This window comes from Glycine max, chromosome 15, assembly GCF_000004515.6.
Source record: "Glycine max cultivar Williams 82 chromosome 15, Glycine_max_v4.0, whole genome shotgun sequence".
Classification (NCBI taxonomy): domain Eukaryota; kingdom Viridiplantae; phylum Streptophyta; class Magnoliopsida; order Fabales; family Fabaceae; genus Glycine; species Glycine max.
The window spans coordinates 14090778-14117700 of NC_038251.2; the positions used below are offsets into that span (position 1 = coordinate 14090778).

Below are 26923 nucleotides of genomic sequence, written 5' to 3' on the forward strand. Positions count from 1 at the left end.
TTTAGTTCCAAAAAGGATAAAAAGTGTGACAAATATATTCGGTCGTTAACTTTTATCCATCACCATTAATAAAATAACGTACGTGTTACAGAAGAATGAAGTTGTTACTGAAATGATTGTCAATTGGTCATTTCGAATTGTCAGTATAGAGACATATTTGTCATATAATATTTTTTTGATTTTTCATCTTCCTACTTTGTTTATAAATGTGTTCCTGAAAAATAAAAATAAAAAATTTAGTTCTGAAAAGTGTAAAAAGTGTGATAAATATATCCAGATGTTAATAGTAGATTGTGACTAATTATAATTTGGAAAAATTTATACTAATTGCAACAATTTTTTTAACAAACTCATAAATTAAATTGAGTCTAAAAGAAAAAAGAATACTAGTTTTATAAACTCATAAATAACTTTTTTTATACTCTCATGCTTGATGAAAGATTTAAGTAAAAAAATGTTTATTGTAGTTAAATTAGATCCATGAATAATTTTTAGGAAAAATTACAATTGTATTGACACTTTTAATTTGTAAAAAATACTCACCTCCTTGGAATAATCTTTTTTAAGATTATGATTTTTTAAATGATCAGTCAATAAAAAATAATTGTGTATGATAAAAAAAAATTAATTTAAAAATTAACAAACTTTTATTGTAATTTGTAATTTGATGTTGTTGTATATATGAATAGACATTCATATTTTATTATGATAAATTTATTAAAAAAAATAATTAAATGTGTTTGATTAAACAGAAATAATGATTTTCTTATTGTTTTACACTAATTTTTTTTTTTGTGTTGATAACATTTATCAAGAGTTAACAACCAAATGATTAATTTTTTTTAATTGAAGAAAAGTAAGAAGAACTCGCCAAAACAATAAAAATTCACTTTCATTGATAATATTTTGTCGTAATCATTATAAATTTTTTAAAATTATAATAATTAGTCACAATCTACTATTAACGTCCGGATATATTTATTGTAATTTCTACACTTTCAGGGACTAAATTTTATATTTTCATCTTTGATGAACGTATTTGTCAGCGAAGTGTAAGACGAAAAGTAAAAAAAAAATATTACATGAAAAATATGCTCCTATGCTGACAATTAGATATGACTACGTTAACCATCATTTCAGTGACAAATTCGTCCATCTGTGTCATGTATGATATTTTATCAATAGTGACAGACGGAAGTTAACGATAGGATATATTTGTTGTAATTTTTACACTTTCAGTGACTAAATTTTGTATTTTTATTTTTTAGGGATATATTTGTGAACGAAATATACATCTAGAGACAAAAGTAACTATTTATCCTAAAAATTTCATTTTTCATCTTTTTTTTTTATTTTGAAAATCAAATTGATTATAATATTATTTTGATCAATAATAAATTAATGTGTTCTTAGTAACGCCAGGGTTGAGATATAGATAAATATAATTAATTATCCTTACCTTGTAATCAATTTAGTGTGAACCTCTATTTTTGTAAAACATTTCAAAGACCAAGTAATCACATATACTAAGTGTAAATTTATTATTGTCGAGACCGGGTATTTTTCAAAAACCAAGTAGAAGTCAAATAATCGATTAAAATATTTCATAATTGATTTTGTAGAAAATGACCCTTTTCTAGAAACTAAAGTTAGGACAGTAATCGATTAATTTATTACGTAGTTGGTTACTCTGCATCCAACCTACATTTTAAATACAGTATCGTACTTCCAACAATTTAAGACAACTTCAAACAATCTTTTCAAACCACCATCATACCAACTATATTTTATGTTAGTCCTACTAAATAAGGAAATCCAAATGATTTAATAAAATTCACAATTGATTCATGTGAGTTTAATGATTGATTTTTAATGAATAAAAATATATAATCAATAGTATTCATAGTGTGGAATTTAATCTACTAAAATTGGTGCATGCAAGAGACACAGTCTTTGCCCATATTTTTACTACAAAAATACAGCAAAATTATCCCGTCACACCTTATTGCTCTTTTAACCCCTCCCCAATAGGAGACAACTTAGACATAGTAGCATAGATGTTTTTACTGTTCTCTAATTAGAATTGATTATCTCATAATTGCATGATCCTTCATTGCAGATTCTGCACTTCCTTGTCCGAAAAAAAGTGTTTTCCTCCTATAAAACTAATTGAACCAAAACCAACCTTTGCTATGGTCCACATAACTTGTATGCAAGGCCCAAATCTGCTGTCATATAGCTATATCCCACAATTAGAGTGATTTAAAAAACCAACATTCAATTTAATCATTCTAATTAAAACAAGCATCACAAGGACCAGGTGCTAAGTTGCCAAGGACTAGTTGAGTTTTAAGAATACTTGAATACCTGCATCTCCAAGAAAACCACACACTAAGCACGGAAGACCCAGTAAATTATACATCAGGAAGGGAAGGGTTTCCTTCCAAATAATTATTCAAATAACATTCGGAACCAATTATTTAAATGACATAATTACATTGAGTTTCAAAGTATAGTCGTATATACTAATGTCTCCTGAAGCCATCAATGTAGAAGCTATCAAGGCGCAGGAACGAAGTCAGGAGTAAAAACAACTGGAAGCTATCAATGTCTCAGCTATTTCCTGTGATCAACAGAACATATGTTGATGCTGCAGGGTTTGCATGACACGGCAGCATTGCTGGAGACCCATGGCTTTGTCTCTTTATTCTATCATGAGCTGGGTGTTTGATTCTCTGCTAGCAAAATATAAAGTATAGTATAAGGCATACAAGGCAAAAAACATTTATTGGATAGTCATCATTATCCAGGTACGAGTTTCATTCTCTTGCTCCTTACAATATTTTATTTTTATTTTTGAGACGGTTGATGTATTTGGACACATCAAGCAGTGGGTTGTTTGCTGAACCATCTGGTTATATTAATTTCTTGGAAATTAATATGACCATAATTTATTCAAAAAAGAAAAAGGTAATATGGAAGACAGGAAACCCAAATGTTCCATATGGATATCTAAATTGTGCTTGGTTAAGTAGGAGGAGAGTGAGATGCGGGAAAATAAAGAAGAGATTGAGGATGGCAAGTCTCTAGGCTACAGGCAACATAAGGCACTTGACAAGTATATTACTCAGTTTAGGGTTCAAATCCAGCAAAAATGCAGCACATACCAGGGGGTAGCGACTGTTTATTAAAAACACAGGACTCTGCTAAGTGGTAACACAATGTTTAGAGTCTGACACCTGCCCGGTGCTGGAAGTGCCTCTTTACTTGTTTTCACCACCCATCGATACTGCCTACATGTCCTAATATGGGTGCGGTTGGAAGATCTTATTTACAACTTATTTGGACTGACAACATATAAAAACAAGAATATTTTAGCATGAATACACTACCTAATCAGTTATATGTGACAAGAATACCAAAGAGAACTAGGATTTCTATTTTGTCAACCAAAGTACTAGAGTACACACCTCCAAATTGATGTTCCAACCGAGCCACAATGTGTTTTCCATAAGTGTATTTCTTCAAAGCATGAGCATGGATTCTTACGTGAGAAAGCAACATTGCTCGCTGATTTTCAGAACAGATATCAATGACCTTCTGGACCACATAATTCGCAAATTGATCTTTCATCATTGTCTACAATGAAAATCAAAATACAATTACATGGCAACTTAGCATTGTTCATGCTACATTTAATGCTCAAGAAATTTCAACCTTTGTGATAATTTAGAACCTAGAAGACCTCAATATCAAGTAAGATGGGGTGTTTGGATACTTTGAAAAACAGCTATCTGAGTACAATAAGGCTGGTTTTTAGATTAGGGTGTTCGGTTATCAAAACTTATTTGACTATGCATCAACTAAATGCTATCCATTTAGTAATAAATAATACAGCAGAAAAGTACGGTTAAACTTCAAAGAAAATATGAGTACATAATATGCATTTGTATAAAAGATCAATTAGAGTGTAATTTGCCTTCCTAATTTTAAACTTACCAATAAATTATCACATTGGTCATCATGCCCAAATATCTCTGCAACTAGCAACTCCCGTTCAGTGGCATCACCATACTCCAAACATTTTTCTACCACATTTGAAGCAAATTTATGCTGGCTTAATTGAACAATATGTCCTGACAACTTGCTGAGAATTTGGCTCCTTTCCTGAGGCTTTCCTCTCTCCAAGACATGCTGCGATGACATAAGGAAATCACTATAGCTTAAGAAATTGAACAAAATTGACATGTAAATGGGCAGCAAAACACAAACACAAATATTGAGTCCAAAATAGCTAATGTTAACCATTTGAACTCCAGAATTAATCAACATCAATTCAAGAATTCTTAAGCAATTCTTTACAGCGATATTATGTTGACCTCTCATGAGATTATTGTTAATTACACTTGCACTCTTTTTGATAGGAAAGTAACATCAACTTCCCTTGCTTTACTATTGTTAAGGGCTATGTAGTCAAATGCGTGTGCCACAGCCGCTACTGCAGCCCTTGAGCGAGACGATCATCAGTACCCCTGTTGCAGAGCAGTCTAAAGGAGTGGGGGTCGCGGTTTCTTGACTGCAAATTTGACTTCAAAGGAAATTCCAAACATTCCCTCATTATTTCATCGTTAGTGAGGGGTATTTTGGGTTTTTATGCTTTATTTTTGTTTGGGTTTTTGGCTTCTGAAAACAGAAGCTCTTTGAACATGAGAGAACACGAACCAGCACTGCATTGTGCCCTAAGGGCTAAGAGAACCTGTGCACCCTTCTCTTTGTTCTCTGGTGACCAGCGACCTTTGTTCTCTGACAACCTTTGTTCTTCACTGATCAATGACTGGCGACCCTTGTTTGATGTTTCTCCTTCTGTCATTCTTTCCCAGTTTCTGTTTGCTTCTTTTCTCTTATTTTCCTTTCTTTTCTTTTTCAATTTTTTTCTTCTCTTATTATTATTATCATCATCATCATCATCATTCTGCTATTCGTTTTTTTTTTCTCTTGTTCTTTTTTTCTTCTTTTCTCATTGCTTGCTGACAGCAGCAATATTTTTATTAATGATGATTAGTGCATGAATTTTGAGATATTTTTCTGTTTTTGAGTGCTTATATGTATATATTATATTAATATATTAATTATTGAACATCTATTAAAAATATTAGAATAGCTGTCATCCCACTATCCATTATCCCACTTTAAGGGTCGGCCGCTTCGCGTCGTGATGGCAGCATTGACAACTATGGTTAAGGATGCTATGTAATTTCTTTAAAAACCACAAGTGTAAGCATGTACGAATCATATATAATGTACGAAAGGTAGCTGTAGTTTTTCAATTAAAAATAGGGTAAGCATAATTAGTGCAAATCTTGAAGGAGGTCGATGTAATTAGCCCATTTTGTAATGTGAAATTCATTAACAAAAGTAAACGGAAGTAGAATAAAAAGGAACAAATAGAAATTGATCTATGTAGCACTTGCCGAGACTGTCACAAATCAAGCCATTTTACAGCAACGGCAAGACTATTAAAGATTTATCCATGGTGTGTGGTAGCTTGTAGCCACAAGCCTGGCTAATTCTGCAATGTAGCCGGTGTGCAGATTCTATAATTTATAACGTGTATGATGAAAGGACATCATGTGCATGTAAAACCTTCAACTTGTCACAGTTTCTTTTTACTATGAACCAATAACATCAGAAGCTAAAAATCAAATTATGGTAGTATAGGAGAGAATGATCACTAAGTACCTGTGTAACATAATTACCATACTGGTCCTGAGCAAGAGCACAAACTGACTCTAAGATTTCATCTACAATAAACTGGCATTGACTCTCGTCCATGCAATGTTCTAGAACTCTCTATAAGAAATATCATTATAGGGATTAAATGCATGACCAAAAAAATGAAAATGTTTTAGAAAGAAAGGGAATGCAATAAGTTTACCTGTATGACTCGGCATCCATAGGGATGCATTGATAGAGTAGCAACTTGACCACGAAATGCAGATAGTATAAAGCTAATCTTTTTGGTTTGAATAGATTCAATGCACTTTTGAATAACATGGTTACCATTTTGATCACGAACACATCTCATAACATTTCCATCTAGCTCATGAACAAGCTGAGCTTTCTGTTCAAGCTCAATAACCTCAAGTGCCTGCATGGACATAAAATGAATAGATAACATATTTTCTAATATTTGAAAAACATGTTCAAAGCTTGGAGGAAATAGATATGCTTCAAATTTCTTGTGCAGCTGGAAAGTAAATAAAACTGAGTACCAAATTAACCAGGTAAACAAACTTGACCACAATATGCGCACTATACAATAACCAAGCCTTTTCCCACTAAGTGGAATTGGCTACATAAATCAAATGATGCCAAAATGTTCCAAGTGAATGACGACTATTGACCATAATAGTCAATCCAAAATGTCAAAGCAGATCAGCCAACCCCAAAGACCCAAATCCGTTGCAGAGAGATAGTAGGTGGCAGGCGGCAACTATTCTAAAGTTTTGATATGCACATTATATAATTCAATCTACACACATAAATGCTCAACAATTAAAAAAATGAAATTTAAAAAAAAATTAAAGGGCAGAAGAGAACACACAACAGAGAAAGATGAAAGACCTTTAACCTGTTTCATGTGCTAACCAAATCAAGGTATCTATGACACAATCTAAACACACTGGATTTGTAATTACTTGGGGACTATAGTGTGGCTATGGAAGAAAGGTAGAATTAGAAAATAAGCAACTAGTTACAGAATGCAACCCAGGTTATAAGTTTACCACAAGATGCTGGTGGGTGCAGAAAAGGCAAACCTAGTTAGACAACCCATTTTAAGAACATAATTTGTTAGGATTTGGATGTGCACAAAGCATTAATAAATCTCAATTCTAAATGCTAACCATGTTAGGATTTGGATGATTCAATGACAGAAACAAAGCCACAGTGACAAAAATCCATAATCAAAACATCCACACAGATTTCAATAGCTGTGGCCTGTCAAGCATACCAATGATATAAATGTATACTAATGTCCAAAGCTATGTTAATCATTATAAATTATAGATTATATACCTTTTGGATTACACGACAGCCATACATCTGCAAACTCAAAGGCAGTATCTGGCCAACAAGTCGATCTGCAAGTTCCCTCCTCTGCTCCGAGCTTCCATACTCAAAAAACTAAGCACGTGTGATGGGACAAAATTAGACCAGAGCCATAAGAACAACTCTTAAGGTTAATGACAATATACATCACTTAAAAAACACACCTTCTGTATTACGTAGTTACCAAATACATCAGTCATTAATTTAGAAGCATGTGGAAGAACCTCTTTAAACACCAATGCCTTCTCTTCGCCACTACAACTTTCCAACTTCTGCTGTATAAATCGACTTCCATGCTGATCAGAGCTGGAGTTAAAAATCACATGTAATTATCTAAGCCATGAAACTGATCAATTAGATAGCTGGAAAGACAATTGAAAAGGTTACTTACCTAAATTCAACAATATGTCCAATAATATCGGATAGCTCAAATCTTCGACCTTTGCCAGATTTTAAGTCTTCAAGAAAATTAACCATTTTGGGGTCATGAGCACTGTCAAAAGATCTATGACCTTGCCATCCAGATATTACGCCTCCATTTCTTCCAGAAGCAGGGGAAAGTTTTATTTCATTCCTAACTCCTGGAAGGCCAGGACTTCCTTCTGGGTATCCTGATAAAACTGGACTAGGAAGTGGTGAACTCGGATACTGCATTACAAAACCCATGTTTGGCATGTGTCCAAAATAACTAGGAATCGATACTCCACCTCTTCTTGAGTTCATATTAGCAGAAGTTCTCTGATCAGTTAATTTTTTATCATCCAAATAAGCACCAGTACTGGACCTTTTTTGCGAATCATAAGGACTAATTTGGCTAACACCACTTGCTCTAGGTGCCAGTGGATCAAAATGACCAGAAATACCATATCCTTCCACAAAAGGTTGCTGATGATATTGCATGTACATAGGATCACCAAAAGAAGGCTGCGGAGGAAATCCAAATTGCCCAAGGTACTTGTTTGTCTGTACCATCTCAGCTCCATGCGAAATGTTTCCCCCAATTGAAACCCCCGGTGTTAGTGGAGTATAATTGGAACTAGTAGCTCCATCAACGACAAGAGGTAGAACACCATGAGGAGGGTATGCAGTATATGGAGGAAAAGCTGTGGGATTTACAGTGTATCCACCAACATATTGTGGAGTATATATACCTGACGCCTCCATATTAGTGTAAAATGGATTGGCTGAGGACATATAAGCAGCTGCTGTGGCATATAGGGGAGGTGTAAAACCAGATGACTGCAGTAGTGGCTGGACATTGGAGAACTTGCTGGAATTAAAAGGAAATTGTTCCCTACCAACGTACACAGAATTTAAATTTTGAGAATTGGCACTAGGAACATCATATGGATTGTTTTGTTGCTGGAATCCCGGGTGTCGCATCAAATTGTTCTGGTAGCTTGCCTTCCATTTTTCTTCGTAACTCAGACTTTCTGAATTTGGTACATTAGATACACCAAGAGCCTTTAGTTGAGACTCAACAGTTGCAATGTCACTAACACCAATGCTGCCAGTGGATTCAAGAGATGATGAGCTTGCAACTGGGGCATGGGTATCGACACTTGATGACACCCTTATGTCATCTGCACCTATAGTAGGTTTACCAGCCTTTATTGTAGTAACAGGGGGGCCATGAGAAGAACTAGAACCAGCTTCTAAATCAATCGGTTTATCCACTAGTCCGTGACTTACAGAAAGAGACTTATTATATACAGGTGACATGGTGCGAGGAAAATCTTCCTGAAAGTTTGAGTATTGAACAAAAATAAATATGATTCACAATATAAATTTATTCAGGAGGTAAAAAATAGTCAAATACTTAACAACTCGTAAAAAAATAGAAAAAGAAAATACCATAATTGTGATTACTACCCACTGCAGTAAGCAAAAGGCAAAATTAAACTAGAGAAAATAAATGGACAAAACATATGATAAACATACAATTTCACATGAAAGAAAATGTAAGAGACTTAAAAATGTATTTTACATGCAGAAAACTGAACGTATTTCACAAAATTGAGAAGTTAATGTCAATATAATCACCTGAATTAAGTCAACCATATTTTTGTGCTGAGATGCCAATGAAGCTGCATCAGGACTACGCCAAATTCCACTTGCCTTAACTAATTCATGATCATATGGCTGTTGGGGTGAATCATCTTCAGACTCCTCCTTGTGCGTGGAAAGAGTCCTTTGAGGCAAATGTAAAGAACTTTTACCACTATCATCCGTAGTAGACATTCTCCAATTATTTCTAAAACTGATAATATGACGTCCTAGATGGCGATTTTCCCAGGATGTAAGCGGGGGAGGAAGTCTAGGGTTTAGGTTGACATTGGAATTGTAATATGCCAAATAAGCTGGATCAGCTCGCAATTGTTCTTCAGACTCACAATTTTGCATAGCGCTGCTTAGGTTGGCAAAGCTTGCATTCTGGGTGGTGTTATGCTGGGGTAAAAGGTTTTCTATGGCCAGAAATGAGCCTTCAATGCTGGGAGGTGCACTGCCACTGCGATTGGGTGCCACATCCTTTCCACCACCCTGGTACCTATGGCCCTTCAGAAGTATACCCAAATCCTCTGTTGCCATGTTACGAGACAGTGAACCAAAAGCTGCAGCTTCCTTATGAGACGGCCATTTACCACCAGCTTCTGAGATTCTAATTGGACTCTCAGTTGCCATACTACAGAAAGATTATCTGTCCCCTTCTTCTGTAATGAAAATCACAAAAATAACATTGTCTCCTAAAGACCACCCAAAATTGTCAAGTCAGTATAAACTCCTAAAGAGAAATACAACTTAACACCATTGCTAAATTACACCACAAAAGTAAACCAGTTTAGTAAAACAAACAATAGCTCCAATCAATTAATACAGCGAGTAAAAACTCAATTAACGCATGTAATCCAAATTTCCACATGAATTTGCAGGAGCATTGCGTAAAAACTCAATTTCGCCGAGGCCACATACCAATTAACACAAACCAAATAACAACAACCATATCTTGTCGCTTAAATGCATGACACCACACTGAATAGGAACTTCAACTTTGATGCCAGCAATCCATGCACAACAACCATTTAATGAAACCATAAATTACTCAAACACCTAATCCGTCATTAAAATATCATCAAGAGCAACCTATTCAATCAAAGAAGAAAATGAAAAATCAAATATTCATTAAAAAAATTCTAAACAAAAAAACAAGCTTTGGTTTACTGGTCAAAACAAAGACGAATTATGAAATTTATCTCGTTGACCAAACAAGCGCGAACTCGTACACAGTTCTGCAACCAACCACGATCATCAATTCATTCATCACCATAACACGAACGAAAAGAAGGTGAATTCCATGCAACACACACAATTACAGAGAAAGAAAAAAAGAAGCGTTGGAATCAAAAGCGAGAAAGAAAGTAGTTGAAGAAATAACAGAAAGAGAGAACCTGAGGTGGTGAAAATTCACTGTTTCAAAACCCTAATTCATCGCAGAGAGAGAAAGAGATGTTGACGGGTTTGAGTTTCGGGGTGTAACGTAAGAGTGCAGTGAGGAAGAGAAACGGGATTTTTTTTTTCCCTTAACTTTTTAAATTTAAATACTAAAAAGAGAGAGAAGAAACAAAAGCTGCGTGCGTTTCTTTTTTCTGTCTCTGCGAATGGATAAAAAAGAAGAAGAAAAAGCGCTAATTCCACACTCCTCCTTTTGCTATTTCATAGCTTCGGTCTCTGTCCTAAGAGGCCGAATAGGACAAACATGGAAACTCTACTAAATAATATCACTAATGCTGCCAATTATTGGTTTTAGGAAAACAATAAATAATTCCACCTTTCTACTAATTAGGAAGGTTTTATTCAAAGCATAATATTAATGACGATGGAAAAAATTTCCATGTTTTGTTGTGCATTGTCTCAAAAGATATTTATTAATTCTTCGATTGTTGTTTTCAAATAGTGTTGCGTATAAGGAATTCTTTAATGCTTATGAATGAGTAAAATAAGAAAAAAATATAATAATATATAAATTTAAATTAGTTGCTTTTAAAGAATATAAAATTAATTGTATATATTTTTTAAATAATTTAGATTTATATATTATTAAATATCATAAATTTTTATAGGTCAATTCAAATATTATTAAATATATTTTATAAAAAATATATTAATGATATTTGAATTGACATATTAAAAATTATTATTAAAATTATTTTTTATAATATAAGATTAATGTTAATATGTATACTTGACATTTAATTAATACATTGAATGAAATAATAAAATATTGTAAATTGAAAGCAATGTATTATGTATCATATATACATTTGATAATATACAGCGTATAATAATTATAAAAAAAACGTGATGCCAATTATTGCTTTAAGGAAAAAGAATAAATAATTCAAAATGCAAGTTTTTATTAAAAGTATAATATTAAAGAGAAGGAAAAAAATTCTATATGTTTTGTTGTGATTTATTAAAAAAGTATTAATTCTTTAATTGTTATTCTGAAATAGTATTGGGTACAGGAATGTTTCAATATTTTTGAATGAGTAAAATGGAAGTAGAAGGTTTTCATATTTGTTATAAGAAAAATCTATCATAAAAAATTCTTAACTATGTTAATATTTTAATACAATAATGTATACATAATACATTGTTTTCAGTTTACAATATTATATTATTGCATATATTTAAAACATTAACCAGAATTTATATATTAGTAAATATATTTTTTTATATCTCAAGTAAAATATTATTAAATATATTTGACTAAAAATAAATCTAATAATATTTGAACTGACATATGAAAAACTATTAAATTTAGAAATATATAAATAAATTTCAAAGAATATAAAATCAATTTTATATTTTTATGAAAATAATTTAGTATCAAATATAAATAATTTGTATATATCAATTCAAATGATATTAAATGAAAATAGTGTGTGAGTGTCATCAATTTTACATTTTCTAAAAATAAATTAAATCTGTGAAACTATAAAAAAACACAATTTGTGAAAAATCTTTTTAATTTGATGCTACTATGCTGGCAACCAACCGAAAAAATGATAATTGAGGATAAATTTTGAAGTTAACAACTGTTAAAAAAGGACTCAGCTGAGTAGATGAGCGATTTTAAGTCGATTATTATTGAGAACATAATAAGGGAAAGAGATAAGGAGAGAGAGAGAAAATAAAGAAATTGAGGTATTTAAATCTTTTGAATATAGGGGAAACCAGCAAGTAAGTGGTTCACTGGTGGAGAAGTTTGTAAATATGGTTCTGAAGTTTGAAACCAGTGATCCATGGGAGGGTAAGTTTGTTATCAGTCGTTTGATATTTAGTATTTTAATTTTGACATTAATAGATTGGATTGTCATTCGATGGTGACGCATTAATGTAAGTTTTCCTGTTAAATTAAATAGAAATATGAGATGACGTGTTGAACAATTTGGGTGCTGAGTTGGGTCCAGACCCATTTATGATGATCCGTACTTTTTATTGAGTTGAAGCATAGTGAGCCTTTGGAGAGTATAGTGTTCGTGTTAAGCTTTGGCAATTGTGTATTGTGGTTTTCTTTTTTGGTGGCCCGTTTGTCCATTTATTTGGGCACTTGATAATAGTTATTAAATATTGTTTATAAAAAATTTAATGACATTGTTTTTTTTATAATTAACTGTGAGATGTACAAAAAAAGAGTTTAACCTAATGTCTGTAAAAGTTGAAAGAGTAAGTATTCAGGTATGAACCATAGCAAGATATTACTTATTGTATTACAAATTGACAATAAAACAAACATACATTTAATAGAAAATTGACTGGAACCTAATAAACCTAATTTAGTGACGAATGAGTATATTGTTTAATATATTGTAATAGAACATATGATAATAAGATAAAGTCTCATGGGATAAGAGAAACATAAACTCCTTAGATGATGGTAAAACATATTGTTGGATGTTAAACTCAAGTGTTATGAAGTTTCAATTAGAAAATACACTGAAATTCACTAAGAAAACATAAGTATAGAATGAAAGTGGTTGAAGACCGAAGGTAAATGTAGTGTTTAAGTTAATAAGATTATTTTGATCATATTGTTAAGAGTGATATTCAAATAACATTTTGTATGTGGAGGAAAAGGGGAGAACATAGGTACCTATTAAGTTATACACAAATTAATTTATGTTTAACACAAAATAAGAATCCAAATTGGATAGGTAGATAACACCTCTCGGAGGACTAAAGCACAACCAACTTTGATGTGCTGTCCATAGTTTTCATCCTCCATAACTTTATGATGAATGGTGTCACTTATTATCCACGTAGGATCCTGACACAATAAATTAGTTTTAAGTTGATTCTCAAATAACCACTAAGAAGCAAATGATCTTGGTAATACTTGCATTGTATACTTGTTTGATTGTTATATAATTGTTGGTATTATACTCCTTCAATGTTAGAAGAATATTTTTTGATTTCATAATTGACTTTGTCATATCAACAATAATAATCTTCTCATCCTTAGTCAATCGACCAACATATGGATGTCCAACTAATGATTTAATCAATTCATGATTGTGACTCCCACACATTAATTTCACTATCCATCCTTCGCCTCCTACCACTCGTTTTGCACGCAGCTTAAAGAGACACCCACATTTTCTACTGTCAGTAACGGTTCGTATTAAATCTTTCTTCCTGACCCTATATTGACCACTCATTTTATAACCAATTAAAACAGGTGAGGTCTTTCCTCTCTAATACCAGTATTTGTGTTGATCTCGTAATCATTGCCACAAAACCAATATCATAAAGCAACAGATTAAACTCAATGCAAAACATCATCATGGGTAGCAAACACCTATAATGCAATTCATACATGTTTAGTCTTCAAGAGACATTTATTTACTTCAACAACAAAAAATCATATTAATACTTGAGAAGTATTGAAGGTATCAAAACAATCAACGTGTTGATGCACGCCAGGTTTCTCTTCATTTTCTTCATTCATATCAACTTCTTCAGATATTACGCTGTCATGCATCCATTGATCTTTATCCATTTTAACAAAACATTGAAAAAAATTCAATAACAAAAAAACGATCCCTAACCACACCATACATTTAAGGACTTAAAAAAACATTCAAAATAAAATAAAATTTTAAATTATTTTAAAATAAATATCACTTTCAAATTATAAAAACTAAAAGGTACAAATGAATTAAGAAACTATACATATTTAAAAAGATTTCAAATAATAATACTAATTAGTTTTAAAAAACAATAAAACAAATTTTTAAAAAAAGTTAAAAAAAATAGAACTTATGGATTGATAATCCTAAGAACCATATAGATTGACAATCCGTAAGGTTCTTATGGATTAGAAATTTGTAAGGTTCTTACAGATTGATAATCAATACCTTACCTCCACCGTTAACAACCACACCAACCACCAACATAACCATCACTTGTAGACGAACCACCATAACACTTGTACCCTCGACTAATGTTGACACAACAATGAAGGACCTCTCCTCTCACGAGAATGAATGAATGCGAAGAAAGCAACATAATGAATGACTGAAGAAGGAAAAAGGAAGAAGAAGAAATAATCAGGGGTATTTCTGGAATTTCAAAAATATGCTGGGTGCACAAAGCAAAAGCCTGAAAAGATAGACCTAAACTCGGATGCAAATTGTACGGATCCAGTATGGCCTGGTCCATTCACCCAAACAAGGAAGCCTCGTTCTCAAGCCATAGTCCGTAGTATCCTAAACCCTGGTTTGGTTCCAACTTCCAACGTCTTGTTTCTTGTAGGCTTGTAGCGAACAAACCTTCCCCTTATTCCTTGTTCAGTTTTGAGTTGACCCATCACAGTTTTCTTCGTCTTCTTCTTCTTCTTGTGCATGGCAACTGAACCGAATGAGAGTACACAAAGGAACACCCTTGTCGTTAGAAAGCCATGTTTTGGCCTCCCAACGGGTTGCCCTCAATGCTTATCTGCTTACATTTTTCTCAAGCTCTCTCAATTTCCCTTCAACTTGGACTACCACCCTAACTACCCTGATTCTGGTATCCCTCATTCTTCATCTCTTTTATGCTAGAAAAGAAAATTTGGTTATTTATTTACATAAGAATAATAGCCCCTTTATTTATTTTTCTTCGAAGTTTTGGCCTTTTAACCATTTAATTGTGTTTGAGGCTTCTGGGTGGGTAATCTTACTTACATTCATACCCCATTTGATGAAGTTTCTTTCTTTTTACTATTTTTGTTCTTTTTTCGCATATGGGTATTTGAATATGTTTGATTTTATGTTTTTAATTACTTTTATTTTTGGCTGTGTTTTGTGGTGTTTAGATCAGATTCCTTACTTTGAGGTTGGTGATTCTGTGACATATAATAATGAGAAGGAGGGTATCATTGAGTGCTTGAAAAGGAATGTGGATGATGATTTAGATACTGGGGTTTCTTCTCTCCCTGATTGGATAACAACCAAAGTGATGCTCACCACTTGGCTTGCTGATGCACTTGAGTATGAACTGTGGGTGGGATGTGACGGTTCCTCTGCTTATAACATCTATTATTCTGATCTTCCCTGGCCTATAGGTAAGATCCTCTTTTGGAAGAAAGCTTATTGGGTAAACCAGAAACATGGGATAAGTAAAGACAATGCTGAAGTAAAGGAAGAAGAGGTTAGTTACTTAGTTTCTCTTGATACTTGCTCTGATGACACTTGAGAGAGAATTCTATGTACTGTTCCATTGTAGGATTTATTTTTATTAGCTTCTTTCCTTTCATATATAGGGAGCTTATCAAGTGAGAGTATGAGAGGTAAGAGCTAATTAAAACAATCTTGACCATCCATGTAGGTTGTTTGGCACTATGGCCAAGATTGTTTTAATTAGCATCCATTTGAATTATACAGTTAGGATCCGCTCCCCTCACCTCTCGCTCTGACTAATATGCTCCCCTTATACATACATTCAATGTGATTTTGGTAATCATATGTAGCTGTTTTTGATCAACAGATTTATGGGAGAGCAAACTCTGCATATGATGCTCTGTCGACTTGGTTAGGGGAACAAAACTTCCTCTTTGAAAACAGGTGAGTCAGCTAGCCATGCTATTTATCAAATTATACGTTGTTAGAGCAATATGTGCTACCATTTTGGGTTCTTTTCATGTTGAGATCAAGTTTTGACTTTGAACTCCTGGTAATGTATTCACATGCTTTATTGTGTTTATGCAGGCCATCAAGCTTGGATGCTATTTTTCTTGCGCATGCATTAGTTGTTCTTCAAGCTTTACCTGTGAGTTATATTATTAATATCAATCATGCCATGATTCTGACATATAATTCTTTAAAGATAGTATGAAAACTCTAGCGACTAATGTGGTGTCTACTTGGGTGAGAAATCCCCGATCAATAAGTATTGGACAAAGAATCTATGTTGCAACTGATTTTATGACTCACTCTCCAAATTTACGCCCCTGCAACATTGCTAACTTGCTTCTTTCTGAGCTTATCTTCCGTATGCACCTACTTACTCCTACTTAATGAAAACCCCTTAATTTTAAAGCTTTTCTCCATATCTCAACTTTATAATTTGCTCCTTCTTTAACTTTATAATTTCCAACCCTTAATTTTCTCCATATCTACTGTATATGTATTGGACGAAGAGTTTGGAAACCTAATTTTGACATGTAATGAATACAATTGTTTAGTTATTCTGAAGGAATTAATGTTAAAGAAGATCTTATTTAAAAAGGGACCTAGTGCACGAGGCTTGCAAGTCCTACCTAGTGGGATCAGGGAGGAATGGGGATTTGATATATGCAGCCTTACCCCTGGAAGCCAAGAGGCTGTTTACAAAATGGGAACCCATGGCATTCAGTTCACAAGGCAGCAACCTTACCATTGCACCAAGGCTTGCCCTCAATTATATGTTATCTAAATCTAAAAAAACACTAATTCTGGAAACAGTTAAAGACTGGGCATAAACTGTCAGTTTGCCTGCCAACTTCAATTTTACCATTCTTTGCTTGATGTTATTATTATATGTTAGACTGGAGATGTAATATTTTTTTAGGCTGCAATCAGCTCTATTTGGAAGTTTTTGGATGTGAATACTTGTCTTTGGTATAAGAAATGTAAGAAAAATTATAAAAAGAGCTGTTGTGAACAAAGCAGTGCAAATGGGAGATTGATAATTTGTGATTCATTGTTTCCTTTGTGTTGGTAAATGTTATTCTTGAAGCATAACCAGATACTGGGAAATACTCTTGAATGAGGAAACTTGTGCAATTAATGCTGCCTCAAAAGTGTTGTAATCCTTTGTACTTTAGTTGTTTTTACATTGTTCTACCCTTGAGATTCTTGACTTCTCCACTTAATGAACATTATAGATTATATGTTTTATCTTTTTTATTTTTGCTCCTGAGCTAAGTGCTATTTGTGTAACTGGCTAGCAGCAATTGTTTACTAGAAGCACTGGGAATTAGATTTTTGAGGCAAAATTTTTAACTTCTGTTCCTGCATTTATGTACTACCAGGAATCATCAATTTTGCAGACCAGTTTTTTGGAACATGCCAATTTAGTGAGATATGTGCAACGATGTAAGACAGAACTTATAGAAGCTGGCACTTCTGCTTCCAATGGTCCAGATTTTCATGCAGATCCATCTTCATCTGCTTCTAGAGGCCGTTCAACTTCCAGTAAGATATTTTTAGGATTTATTTGATGGATTTCTTTGACAAGTGTAACCAGTGCATATATCTTTTCCTTTACCTTTTACTTCAAATAACTTCCACAGAACTCCTCTCTCTCTCTGAATTGCTTGTAGTAATGATTTTATTAGAAAAAGTGTCTTGAAATATGCTGGCTTGATATTTTAGCAATAGGATAGTACCATTCCTATAACTACAATAGGGTAGTATGGACCGGAAGATTCGGGAATGTGTAGGTTTCCAGTTGCCAAGTGTTATAGGAACGAGTTTAGTATTGTTTCAACTCTTGATGTGGAATTTCATGATAATTAGTTTCCATACTTGTGGAAGGAACAAATTAAACAAGCTATGAACATAATGAATGATTCTAGGTTTGTGATCTTGTTCTCTGATCATGTGCTTTGCATCATAAGCTTATTCCAGTAGATAAGGTCAACTACATGGATTCCACAACACCATTGAGCTTGTTAAAAGCCAAAGTCTCCTGGATATTCACTATGAGATCCCTTTTAATTTCCTCTAATATATTTTTTGGTCTTCCTTCTACCCCTTTTTACATTGCTAAAACATACAAACTACTTTCCTCATTGTTCCCTCTTGTGGCCTTTTTTGTACATGTCCAAATCCAAACCACCTTAATCGATTTTCTATAATTTTTTCCTCAATAAGTGCCACACCAATTTCTCCTCTATACAATCATTTTGTATTCTTTCCTTTATTGTGGGACCACATGTCCTTTTTAACATTTATTTTTGTTATTCCCACTTTTGCCTATCCCTTTAAAGCTCAATATTAACTACCATAGAGTATAGCTGGTCATATTGCTGTATAATGAAACTTTCCTTTTAGCTTGACAGGTATTTTGCAGTCACAACTCACAAACATACATTTAGGGATAATCTTTTGTATGTCCCTGGTAAGCACATAAAAGACTAGACTAAACAAGTAAAAACTCAAGGTTGAACTCTAATGTGAACTTATCCTTATTGGAAAGTTCTTGGTCTTGCTTCCAGGAGTTCTCACACTAGTAGTTATTCCATTATACATTGGCTTGTATGGCTAGCGCCTTTCTTTTCCAAAGCCTTCTACAGCACTTAACACTTTATCATATGATTTTTTCAAGTCAGTAAAAACCATTTGTAAGCCTCTTTCTTTGCTTTGGTACCTTTTCATCAATCCCCATAGAAGGTAAATAACTTTTTATGTAGACCTTTTTGGTATAAATCTAAGCAGTTTCTCTGCTAGCCATATTCACCCTTCATAAGCTTTGCATCATAAAACATAAAAATAAATGTTCATGCTAGTTGCATTTGATTTGATGCTTTGAGTAGCCATGTAAGCTTTGTCCTGTGTTAACTGAATAAGAAAACATTATTCTATTCTATTTACATAGGAAAATGTGAGGTTTCATTTCAGAATGCTTACTACGAACTATGAAGTAGTTTGTATAAGTTTTAGTCGAATGCGCGTAAAGGCATGCCTAGGTGCTGAGGCAAGTTGCTAGAAGGGGTCAGCACCTCTTGATGGTTGAGGTGCACCTTTTTGTTTCAGGAATGGCATGCATCTAGCATTTTATTGGTAAATTTGAAAAATAAGTCCAGTCATCTAACTTGGTAATGGAGATACTAAAGGGCTAAAATACTCGGAAAATTAAAAATGGTAATTGTTTGTGTTTGGGAATGGGTTTTATAACTTGAACATTTGAACTTTTTATTTTACTATGAATGTTTATTATATTGTACTTGTTTACTTAGTTCATATTGAAATACAAAATACAAAATAGTCAGACAATTTACTGTTCATTCTTTATTTTGAGATTAACTCCTTGAATTAATTTGGTGTCTCCAAGGCACCGATACCCTCTAGTGCATTAAATTCATCTTTCACCTCTTTTTTCTATTTATGATGCTTTAGTTTTTGGAATAAAAACTATTTGTTCCACTGTTAATATATACTAGTTAATAGTTATGTGAAAAAAGTTTCATTTGCTATTTTAAGATCATATATTCTGTCATTGTTAATGTAGTTTGATTTGTCATTTTTTTCTTAGGTTCAAAGCCCAGGACTAAACCCAAAAGACAGCCTCCAACAAAGGAGGAGAAAACCTTTAAAAGAAGGGCTAAATATTTTGTGATAGCACAGCTAGTTGCTGTTGTTCTTTTCGTCAGTGTCATATCTGGATACAGAAATAATGCTGACGTGGAGTTAGACGATGACGATTTAGGCCATGAATGAAAATGAATTCATTTGTTTATCTTCTTCTCAATGACTAACCTAGACTGACCGCATGTGGAAGATGAACCTCCTTTTCTTGTGTATGATCCAAATTTAGAAGTACGGAAAATTACCATTCACATCAAATTTTCCTATCATAGGATCCATTTTGAAATTTTTTTAAGAGTAGTAGCTATATATTTTCATTGGAATATGGTGCAGGTTTCTGAGTTGTGGTAAATGAACCCTGATTTGAGAGGATCTATGGCTCTGTTAGCCTTGTACATGTATATTTTGGGAGGGATATTTTTACTATTATCTTGTGCATACTGTCAGATGGAGATGCCAGAGATATCAGCCCTTTTATGAGAGACAAGCCTACGAAGGATAAGTAAGAAATAAAATTAATTTGAAATGGATGTATTTCATTTTCATGTACCAAGAAAGATCACATTTAATTTCTTCACGATGATATTATTTTTTGTTTGATGCATGAACTAAGTCTCATTTTAGGAGAAAAGCACGGAAAGTTGAACAGGAAAGGATGTGCATATCTTTAAATTTTAGTAGATTATAATCACGATATATGCCAAATTAAACCAGTGGTCAATATATCTTTGATTTGTTTGATTTGTAGGAGTTTCATCTTATTTTAAAATCTCCCATTTGATAAAAGTATTGCTATTCTGTAACTGGGAAATGGTTGAATTTAGTTAGAATTATTATTTAATCAAGGTTGTTGGTTGCATAAGTTGGTGAGCTATTTAAGATTTAAACTTGCTAGCAATTTGTTTTCATAAAATCACGACGGAAAATGTGTCTTTAATTACTTACTGTGTTTGATTTTACTTTGAAAAATTGATTGAGTAAACATATGATTTTAGATAAATTTTTACAATGTTTGATTTTATATTAAAAAAGAGTTCAAAATTAATTTTAAATCTATAATTAATTTTGAGTTGAAGTAACTTTAAATAACTTTTAGGTTGGATAGAAAATTTTATCTTGAAATTTACTCTTAATTTGCTATTATAAAAATATTTAACCATCAATCACAATCACTTTATTTTATCATTATCATCCAAACACTTTAGCCAGGTACTCAAACAAAAAATTGGCTGATGCTAGGTACACCCAGCATTTTTTAAAATGTCAAAATTGCCCCTGTGCCTTCTTTCTCCTTTTAAAAGTTGTTTTATTTTTTAAAAATAGCACCAACCATTTTTGCGTAGTTCTTCTTCTTCGTCTTTTCTTTTCGGTGCACAATGCTTCGTCGTATTTTCTTCGTTTCCTTGCGATTGGTTAGATTCAATGAAGGTGAAGGTGCCGGTGTTCATTGTTGCGGTGGTTGGTTCGTTGTCGTCGGCATACGAGGTATGCATTTGTGTTGGGTATGCGTGAGGGTGGTCCGTAAGTCGTACAGATCAAGTTGATATGTAAGGTTGATATGGATCAAGTTGATCCGTATGTTGATTTTACTTCTATGGATCAACTTAATCCGTAAGCCTTTTACGGATCAACTTTATTCATAGAAACCTTACGGATCAAGTTGATCTGTAAGACTATACGGATTTTGAAATTTTAACCTTTATTTAAGTTTATTTATTTTTTAATTATTACTTTGTTTGTATTGTCATTTTGCATTTTAATTGTTTACACGTGTAGAATAATATAGGGTTTTTGCATTTTACTAATGATGAGTTATTGTGACTGACAGTAAAAGATTAGGTGTATAATAGTGCAGTTACTAATCATGAGTTATTATGTATGATTTTGTATGTTATGTATAGTTCGGTTAGGTGTTGTATGTTGTGTTGAAATTTATGATTTATTGTTAAGATGAACGAATATCAATGGATGTATGACAGTATAATGTCTGAAGAAGTTAATATGGATTATCAAAATGAAGAAGAATGTGGTGTGAATGAACCACATGTTGATTGCTCGGATGCGTTCAATACTTCTCAGGTAATAATGTTCATGATAGTGAGTGATTTAATAAAATGAATGTGTTGTAAAAAACTGAAATTTTCTGGATTGCTTTGTAGGTGTTTGACAACCGAGATGATGTATTGCGGTGGGCTCGATCCGTTCCTCATGAAAACAGATTTGTGGCGGTGATTATAAGGTCTGACACAAACATTGGTAGTAGAGGAAGAACTTCGTTTATGTTAATTGGTTATGAAAAGAGTGGCTGTATAGGTGTAGGAAGAAAGAATTTGTTAGAAGAGATACTGAGAGTAGAAAATGTGGGTGTCCCTTCAAGCTTCGTGGCAAACCAGTGGTTGGAGGACAAGGCTGGATGGTGAAGTTGATGTTTGAGATTTATAATCATGAATTAGCCAAGTCATTAGTTGGACATCCATATGCTAAGCGATTGACTAAAGCTGAAAAGACACTTATTGCTCATATGACAAAGTCAATGGTCAAACCAAGAAACATTTTGCTAACTTTGAAGGAGCACAATGCCAATAGTTGTACGACCATCAAACAAATATACAATGCAAGAAGTGCGTACCGTTCTTCCATAAGAGGAAATGATACTGAAATGCAACATCTAAGGAAGCTTCTTGAGCATGATCAGTATATTCATTGGCACAAATTAAAGGATGAAGACATGGTTCGTGATATCTTTTGGTGTCACCTTGATGCAGTGAAGTTAGTCAATGCATGTAATTTGGTGTTTTTGATAGACCGTACCTACATAACAAACATGTACAGACTCTCACTGCTCGATTTTGTTGGGATGACACCAACTGGGATGACATTCTCTGCTGATTTTGCATATCTGGAGGGTGAATGTCTTAATAATGTGGTTTGGGCTTTAGAACGGTTCCGAGGTATATTTTTAAGACGTGATGTCCTCCTTGGAGTTATTGTGACTGACAGAGACCTAGCATTGATGAATGCAGTGAAAACTGTATTTCCTGAGTGTACAAATTTGTTGTGCAACTTTCACATAAACAATAATATGAAGGCCAAATGTAAATCATTAATTGGTCAAAGAATTGCTTGGGAGTATGTCATGGATGCCTGGGGAACTCTTGTTGATTGTCCTTCGGAGTAGTAGTTTGATGAGTGCCTGAAGAAGTTTGAAATGGTTTGTTCACCTTGGCCAATGTTTGTTAACTATGTCAAGGAAACATGGATAATCCCACACAAGAAAAAATTTGTTTCCGCCTGGACAAATAAAGTGATGCACTTAGGAAACACAACAACAAACAAGTATGAAATTGTTCAATTATTTCTATTAACATTGATGAATTGAGGGAATTCTATTGTTGTATATTTTTATTGTTATTTGTGTATTTGAAATGTAGGATTGAATCTGCTCACTGGGCTTTAAAAAGAGTGTTACATAATAGCCTTGGAGACTTATGCAGTGTCTGGGATCTCATGAACAACATGATGACGCTACAGCACACAAAAATTAAAGCATAATTTGAAACAAGTACACATGTCGTTGGACATGTCTTCAAAAAAACCTTATACAAGAGGTTTCTTGGATTGATTTCAAGGTATGCTTTAAATCAGATTGCTGCTGAATTTGAGCGTGTTCACTATGCTGGCAAGAATCCTTCCACTTGTGGTTGTGTCATGAGAAGCACGCACGGTCTTCCTTGTGCCTGTGAGTTATCCAAATATGTTGTTGGTTGGATCCCACTGAATTCAATCTATATGTTTTGGAGGAGACTCAGTTTTTCAGACCAAGGGTTATTTGAGCCCAAAGTGAGCATCAAGGAAGAAATGGAAACAATATCCAAAAGATTTGAAGAACTTGATGTTTGTGGTAAGTTTACTCTGAAGACTAAACTTTGGGAAATTGCATACCCTTATCATAATTCGATGTGTCCTCCTCCAGCAAAGGTTAACACAAAAGGTGCACCAAAGAAACCGATGAACAGAAACTCAAGGTCAACAAAGTGCGATCCATCTTATTGGGAGTATGTAGATGCTTTTCATTCTATGCAAAATAGCAATTCGTCAGTGAGGCATAATGCATCATCTTCTGAGCAGCCCAATCCAAGAAGGATTATGCCTATGTTGGATCAATTTCAACCATTTATCCACGACTTCATTCATAACATTGTTGATGTCAAAGCTGATGAAAACTATGGATATCGGTCGGTTGCCGGTTTATTAGGTATGGGTGAAGACTCTTGGTCGGTGGTCCGCAACCATCTGCTTAAAGAACTTGACAAATTCTCAGAAGACTATATCAAGCTCTTTGGTGACACGAACAAATTTGAGGAATTAAGGATGTCACTACTTGTTGATGGGTTAACCAAGATATTTAATTTATGTTTTTGATTTTTAAGACTTAACTTTAAAATTAACTTTGATGTTTATATTTGTTTCATTCAGGTGACTTTGGATAAGTGGATGAATATAACCGACATGGGATATCTCATTGCATCAAGGTATAATGTAATCTTTGTATCCTTATCTCAACAACAAAGCATGACGTTCTTTCCTCTTAGAAGTCAACCACCGGCAGATTCTTTAGTGCATTGCATAATTTGTATCGGTCACGTCTATGACAATCATTTTGTTCAGGTACATTCTAGATATAAAGTGTTTTTTTTAATATTTACGCTACAATAAGTTGTGTACGATTGAGTTAATATTTTTTTTTGAATGTACGATAAGTTTATTTAAAAGACCGTTGTCCTTTACCGTCTGTAGCATTGTTATAGTCTAGAAATTGTCATCCTCAGGTGAAGCAGTGACTAACTCCATATATTAGTAGAATGCAACATTACAAAAGCTTCATGATGTTCAAAAGAGACTATGTTGACATAAATGATGATTGAACATATACCTTTTAATGACTGATCGTTTTGAATTTGAATCTCACATTAGAGTTATCTGTCTTTGTATATTTGTTCCGTTAACAAAAAATTTATTACTTAATTCTTGCGTTAAGAAAAAAATTAATTGGTGCAACTAAAATAAAGTATGCTTGTATGATAAATCGTTGTCTGAGTTAACAATACATTGTGAAATGCATGCGTGTTAACATAAAGCGTGACAGGACATTGCAAGACTTGACTACACATTCAGATCTGATGCAAGATAAAGCATGTCACGTCATTGGTGTAGTTGACAACACAGACATAAACCATGTGCACGCGTATGTATTTATTTTAAAAAATTGAAGCAATGATACTTAAACTCATGCATATATATGACACAGCCGAACACTGTAAAAATCACACATTCTATCCTAACCCAACTCTTAGAACAAAGTATGACATTCTTGGGAGAAACAAACAGTTAGACAATTGTGAACTCGACATTAGGTTTTATTTTTCCAAATGGATCCATTGTTCACAACGACAATGATGTTTATTTTCAAACTTCCACTCCAGTACCCATTCAAGTACCTAACGGTTGTGATTTTCAAACATTAAAAACTAGAATATACAATACCCTTCAGCTAACCGACAAACAATATTTGGATGAAATTTACTACCGGCAACCATTCACAGATACAGGTAACCATCTTCGCTTTCAATGTATGCAACTGAAAAATGATGATGATGTTAACACAATGTTAATATGTAATCATCAATTTTCAAGTGTTGGTCCGATTGAGTTATTATGCACCATTGGTAAAACACCAGATGATATATTAAACTTACTCGAACCCATTATGACCCATACTCATGATGCCCTGCTATATTATAATGGGAGGTCGAACATGCCACCCCAAAATGAGTTTGTTGGTTACTCATTCACAGAAAAAATCCCAAAAAGTTTGATATTTCTTTCGGATGTACCATGGATGAACTAAAGGATTTGATCAAGCAAGTTGCGCCTCATGGGATTTCCCCTTATGGTATTCATGAAACACAAACGGTAAGACGATTGTTTTTTCGGCAACCAAGTCACTATGAGTATTTAGATAAAATTATCAAATTTGAAATAATTGAGCTGAAAACCAACGATGACGTGCTGAAGGTGTTAGTGCAGTCTAATTACTGGAAAAAATTTGGATCAATAGAAATTTTAGCTGTTTTTAGTAAACATGTAATGGAAATGGAAGACGACTTGTCCTTGTCGCAAAATTAACATGACTTAGTTGTAGTATTTGATGCAAATTTTATTTCTTTCCACTATGTTGAAGTTAATGTAATGTTTGAATTCGTATCCATTACCGTATGATGATTATTTTATGTTCAAAGTTTGCCTAAATCAACAAATTCGTTAAATTAAAATGATAACAGTGGGACCAAAAAATAAATTTGTTGGTAAATAAAAAAGTATAGAAAGATAAAAAACAAAGAGAGTAAATGTAAAATAAAAAAAATAACTCCCCTTCTATGAACTACATAAAAAATAGAGAGATTAAATAAAAAAATAGAAAACAAAGAGACTAAATAATAAATAAAAAAAACTGTGATCATACTACTTGTATGAAAGTATAAGGATTGTAAAAGGCTAGGATGAAAGTATAAGGATTGTAAAAGGCTAGGTAGGGACAAAATCTTGCAGATTTTTTAAATTGACAAGGCGTTGGTTTTTGGTGGTGTGAGCACTGTAAAAGGAATCTAACTCTTTTTCTTGTTTATAATAATTTAAAGGTCAATTAAATTTTTATTCCTTTAACTTTTTTAAATGTAAATATTTAATCTTTCAATTTTTTTCTACAACTTTTAGTTTTTGTCGGTGTTTAAAATTAATTTTAAATATAAAATAAATGAAAAAATAAAAAAAAGGAAAAATGAGAACTAATTTTAAATAATAAAAATAAAGGAAAGACCAAAAATGAAAAAAAAATAAAACTAAAAATACTAATGAAAAATTAAAAAATATAAAAATTATGGAACTAAAAATTTAATTATAAAAAATGCAATTTATCATAATTT

At 33.1% G+C, this 26923-nt stretch overlaps 3 protein-coding genes across 6 annotated transcripts; 2 read left to right on the forward strand and 1 right to left on the reverse strand.

The window, feature by feature from the left end:
• Nucleotides 1–2392: 2392 nt before the first annotated feature.
• On the reverse strand, nt 2393–10846 carry LOC100780168 (pumilio homolog 6, chloroplastic). Of its 4 annotated transcripts, none has more exons than XM_014767932.3 (10): nt 10557–10846; nt 9154–9821; nt 7502–8850; nt 7275–7416; nt 7078–7185; nt 5936–6148; nt 5740–5850; nt 4000–4194; nt 3471–3639; nt 2393–2735 (listed from the first exon to the last, which is right to left on the reverse strand). In XM_014767932.3, the coding sequence occupies exons 2-10, from the start codon at nt 9790–9792 to the stop codon at nt 2713–2715; spliced, it is 2949 nt and encodes a 982-aa protein (XP_014623418.1). In that variant the 5' UTR covers nt 9793–9821; nt 10557–10846; the 3' UTR covers nt 2393–2712. The 4 variants fall into 4 exon arrangements, with proteins under 4 accessions (XP_014623418.1, XP_003547443.1, XP_014623419.1 ...); XM_003547395.5 differs by having other exon boundaries at nt 9154–9854; XM_006597721.4 differs by lacking the exon at nt 2393–2735 and adding an exon at nt 3173–3347 and having other exon boundaries at nt 9154–9854.
• Nucleotides 10847–14811: 3965 nt separating this feature from the next.
• Nucleotides 14812–20681, forward strand: LOC100809392 (mitochondrial outer membrane import complex protein METAXIN). Its single transcript, XM_003546374.5, has 6 exons — nt 14812–15180; nt 15467–15801; nt 16138–16214; nt 16359–16419; nt 17663–17825; nt 19888–20681. Exons 1-6 carry the CDS (start codon nt 15015–15017, stop codon nt 20070–20072), a joined length of 987 nt encoding a protein of 328 aa, XP_003546422.1. The 5' UTR covers nt 14812–15014; the 3' UTR covers nt 20073–20681.
• Nucleotides 20682–23897: 3216 nt separating this feature from the next.
• Nucleotides 23898–24430, forward strand: LOC102666778 (uncharacterized). The gene is made up of 2 exons (XM_006598320.1): nt 23898–24282; nt 24417–24430. Exons 1-2 carry the CDS (start codon nt 23898–23900, stop codon nt 24428–24430), a joined length of 399 nt encoding a protein of 132 aa, XP_006598383.1.
• The last annotated feature ends 2493 nt before the right edge of the window (nt 24431–26923 follow it).

Coding starts and splice junctions, on each gene's coding strand:
- LOC102666778 (XM_006598320.1), top strand. CDS start 23,898: ATGTGTCCTCCTCCAGCAAAGGTTAACACAAAAGGTGCACCAAAGAAA.
- LOC100780168 (XM_014767932.3), bottom strand. CDS start 9,792: ATGGCAACTGAGAGTCCAATTAGAATCTCAGAAGCTGGTGGTAAATGG. Junction 6,149..7,077: donor GCTGTCGTGTAATCCAAAAG/GTATATAATCTA, acceptor ATGTCCATGCAG/GCACTTGAGGTTATTGAGCT. Junction 4,195..5,739: donor ATGGTAATTATGTTACACAG/GTACTTAGTGAT, acceptor ATGTCATCGCAG/CATGTCTTGGAGAGAGGAAA.
- LOC100809392 (XM_003546374.5), top strand. CDS start 15,015: ATGGCAACTGAACCGAATGAGAGTACACAAAGGAACACCCTTGTCGTT. Junction 16,420..17,662: donor TTGTTCTTCAAGCTTTACCT/GTGAGTTATATT, acceptor ATGTACTACCAG/GAATCATCAATTTTGCAGAC. Junction 17,826..19,887: donor TAGAGGCCGTTCAACTTCCA/GTAAGATATTTT, acceptor TTTTTTTCTTAG/GTTCAAAGCCCAGGACTAAA.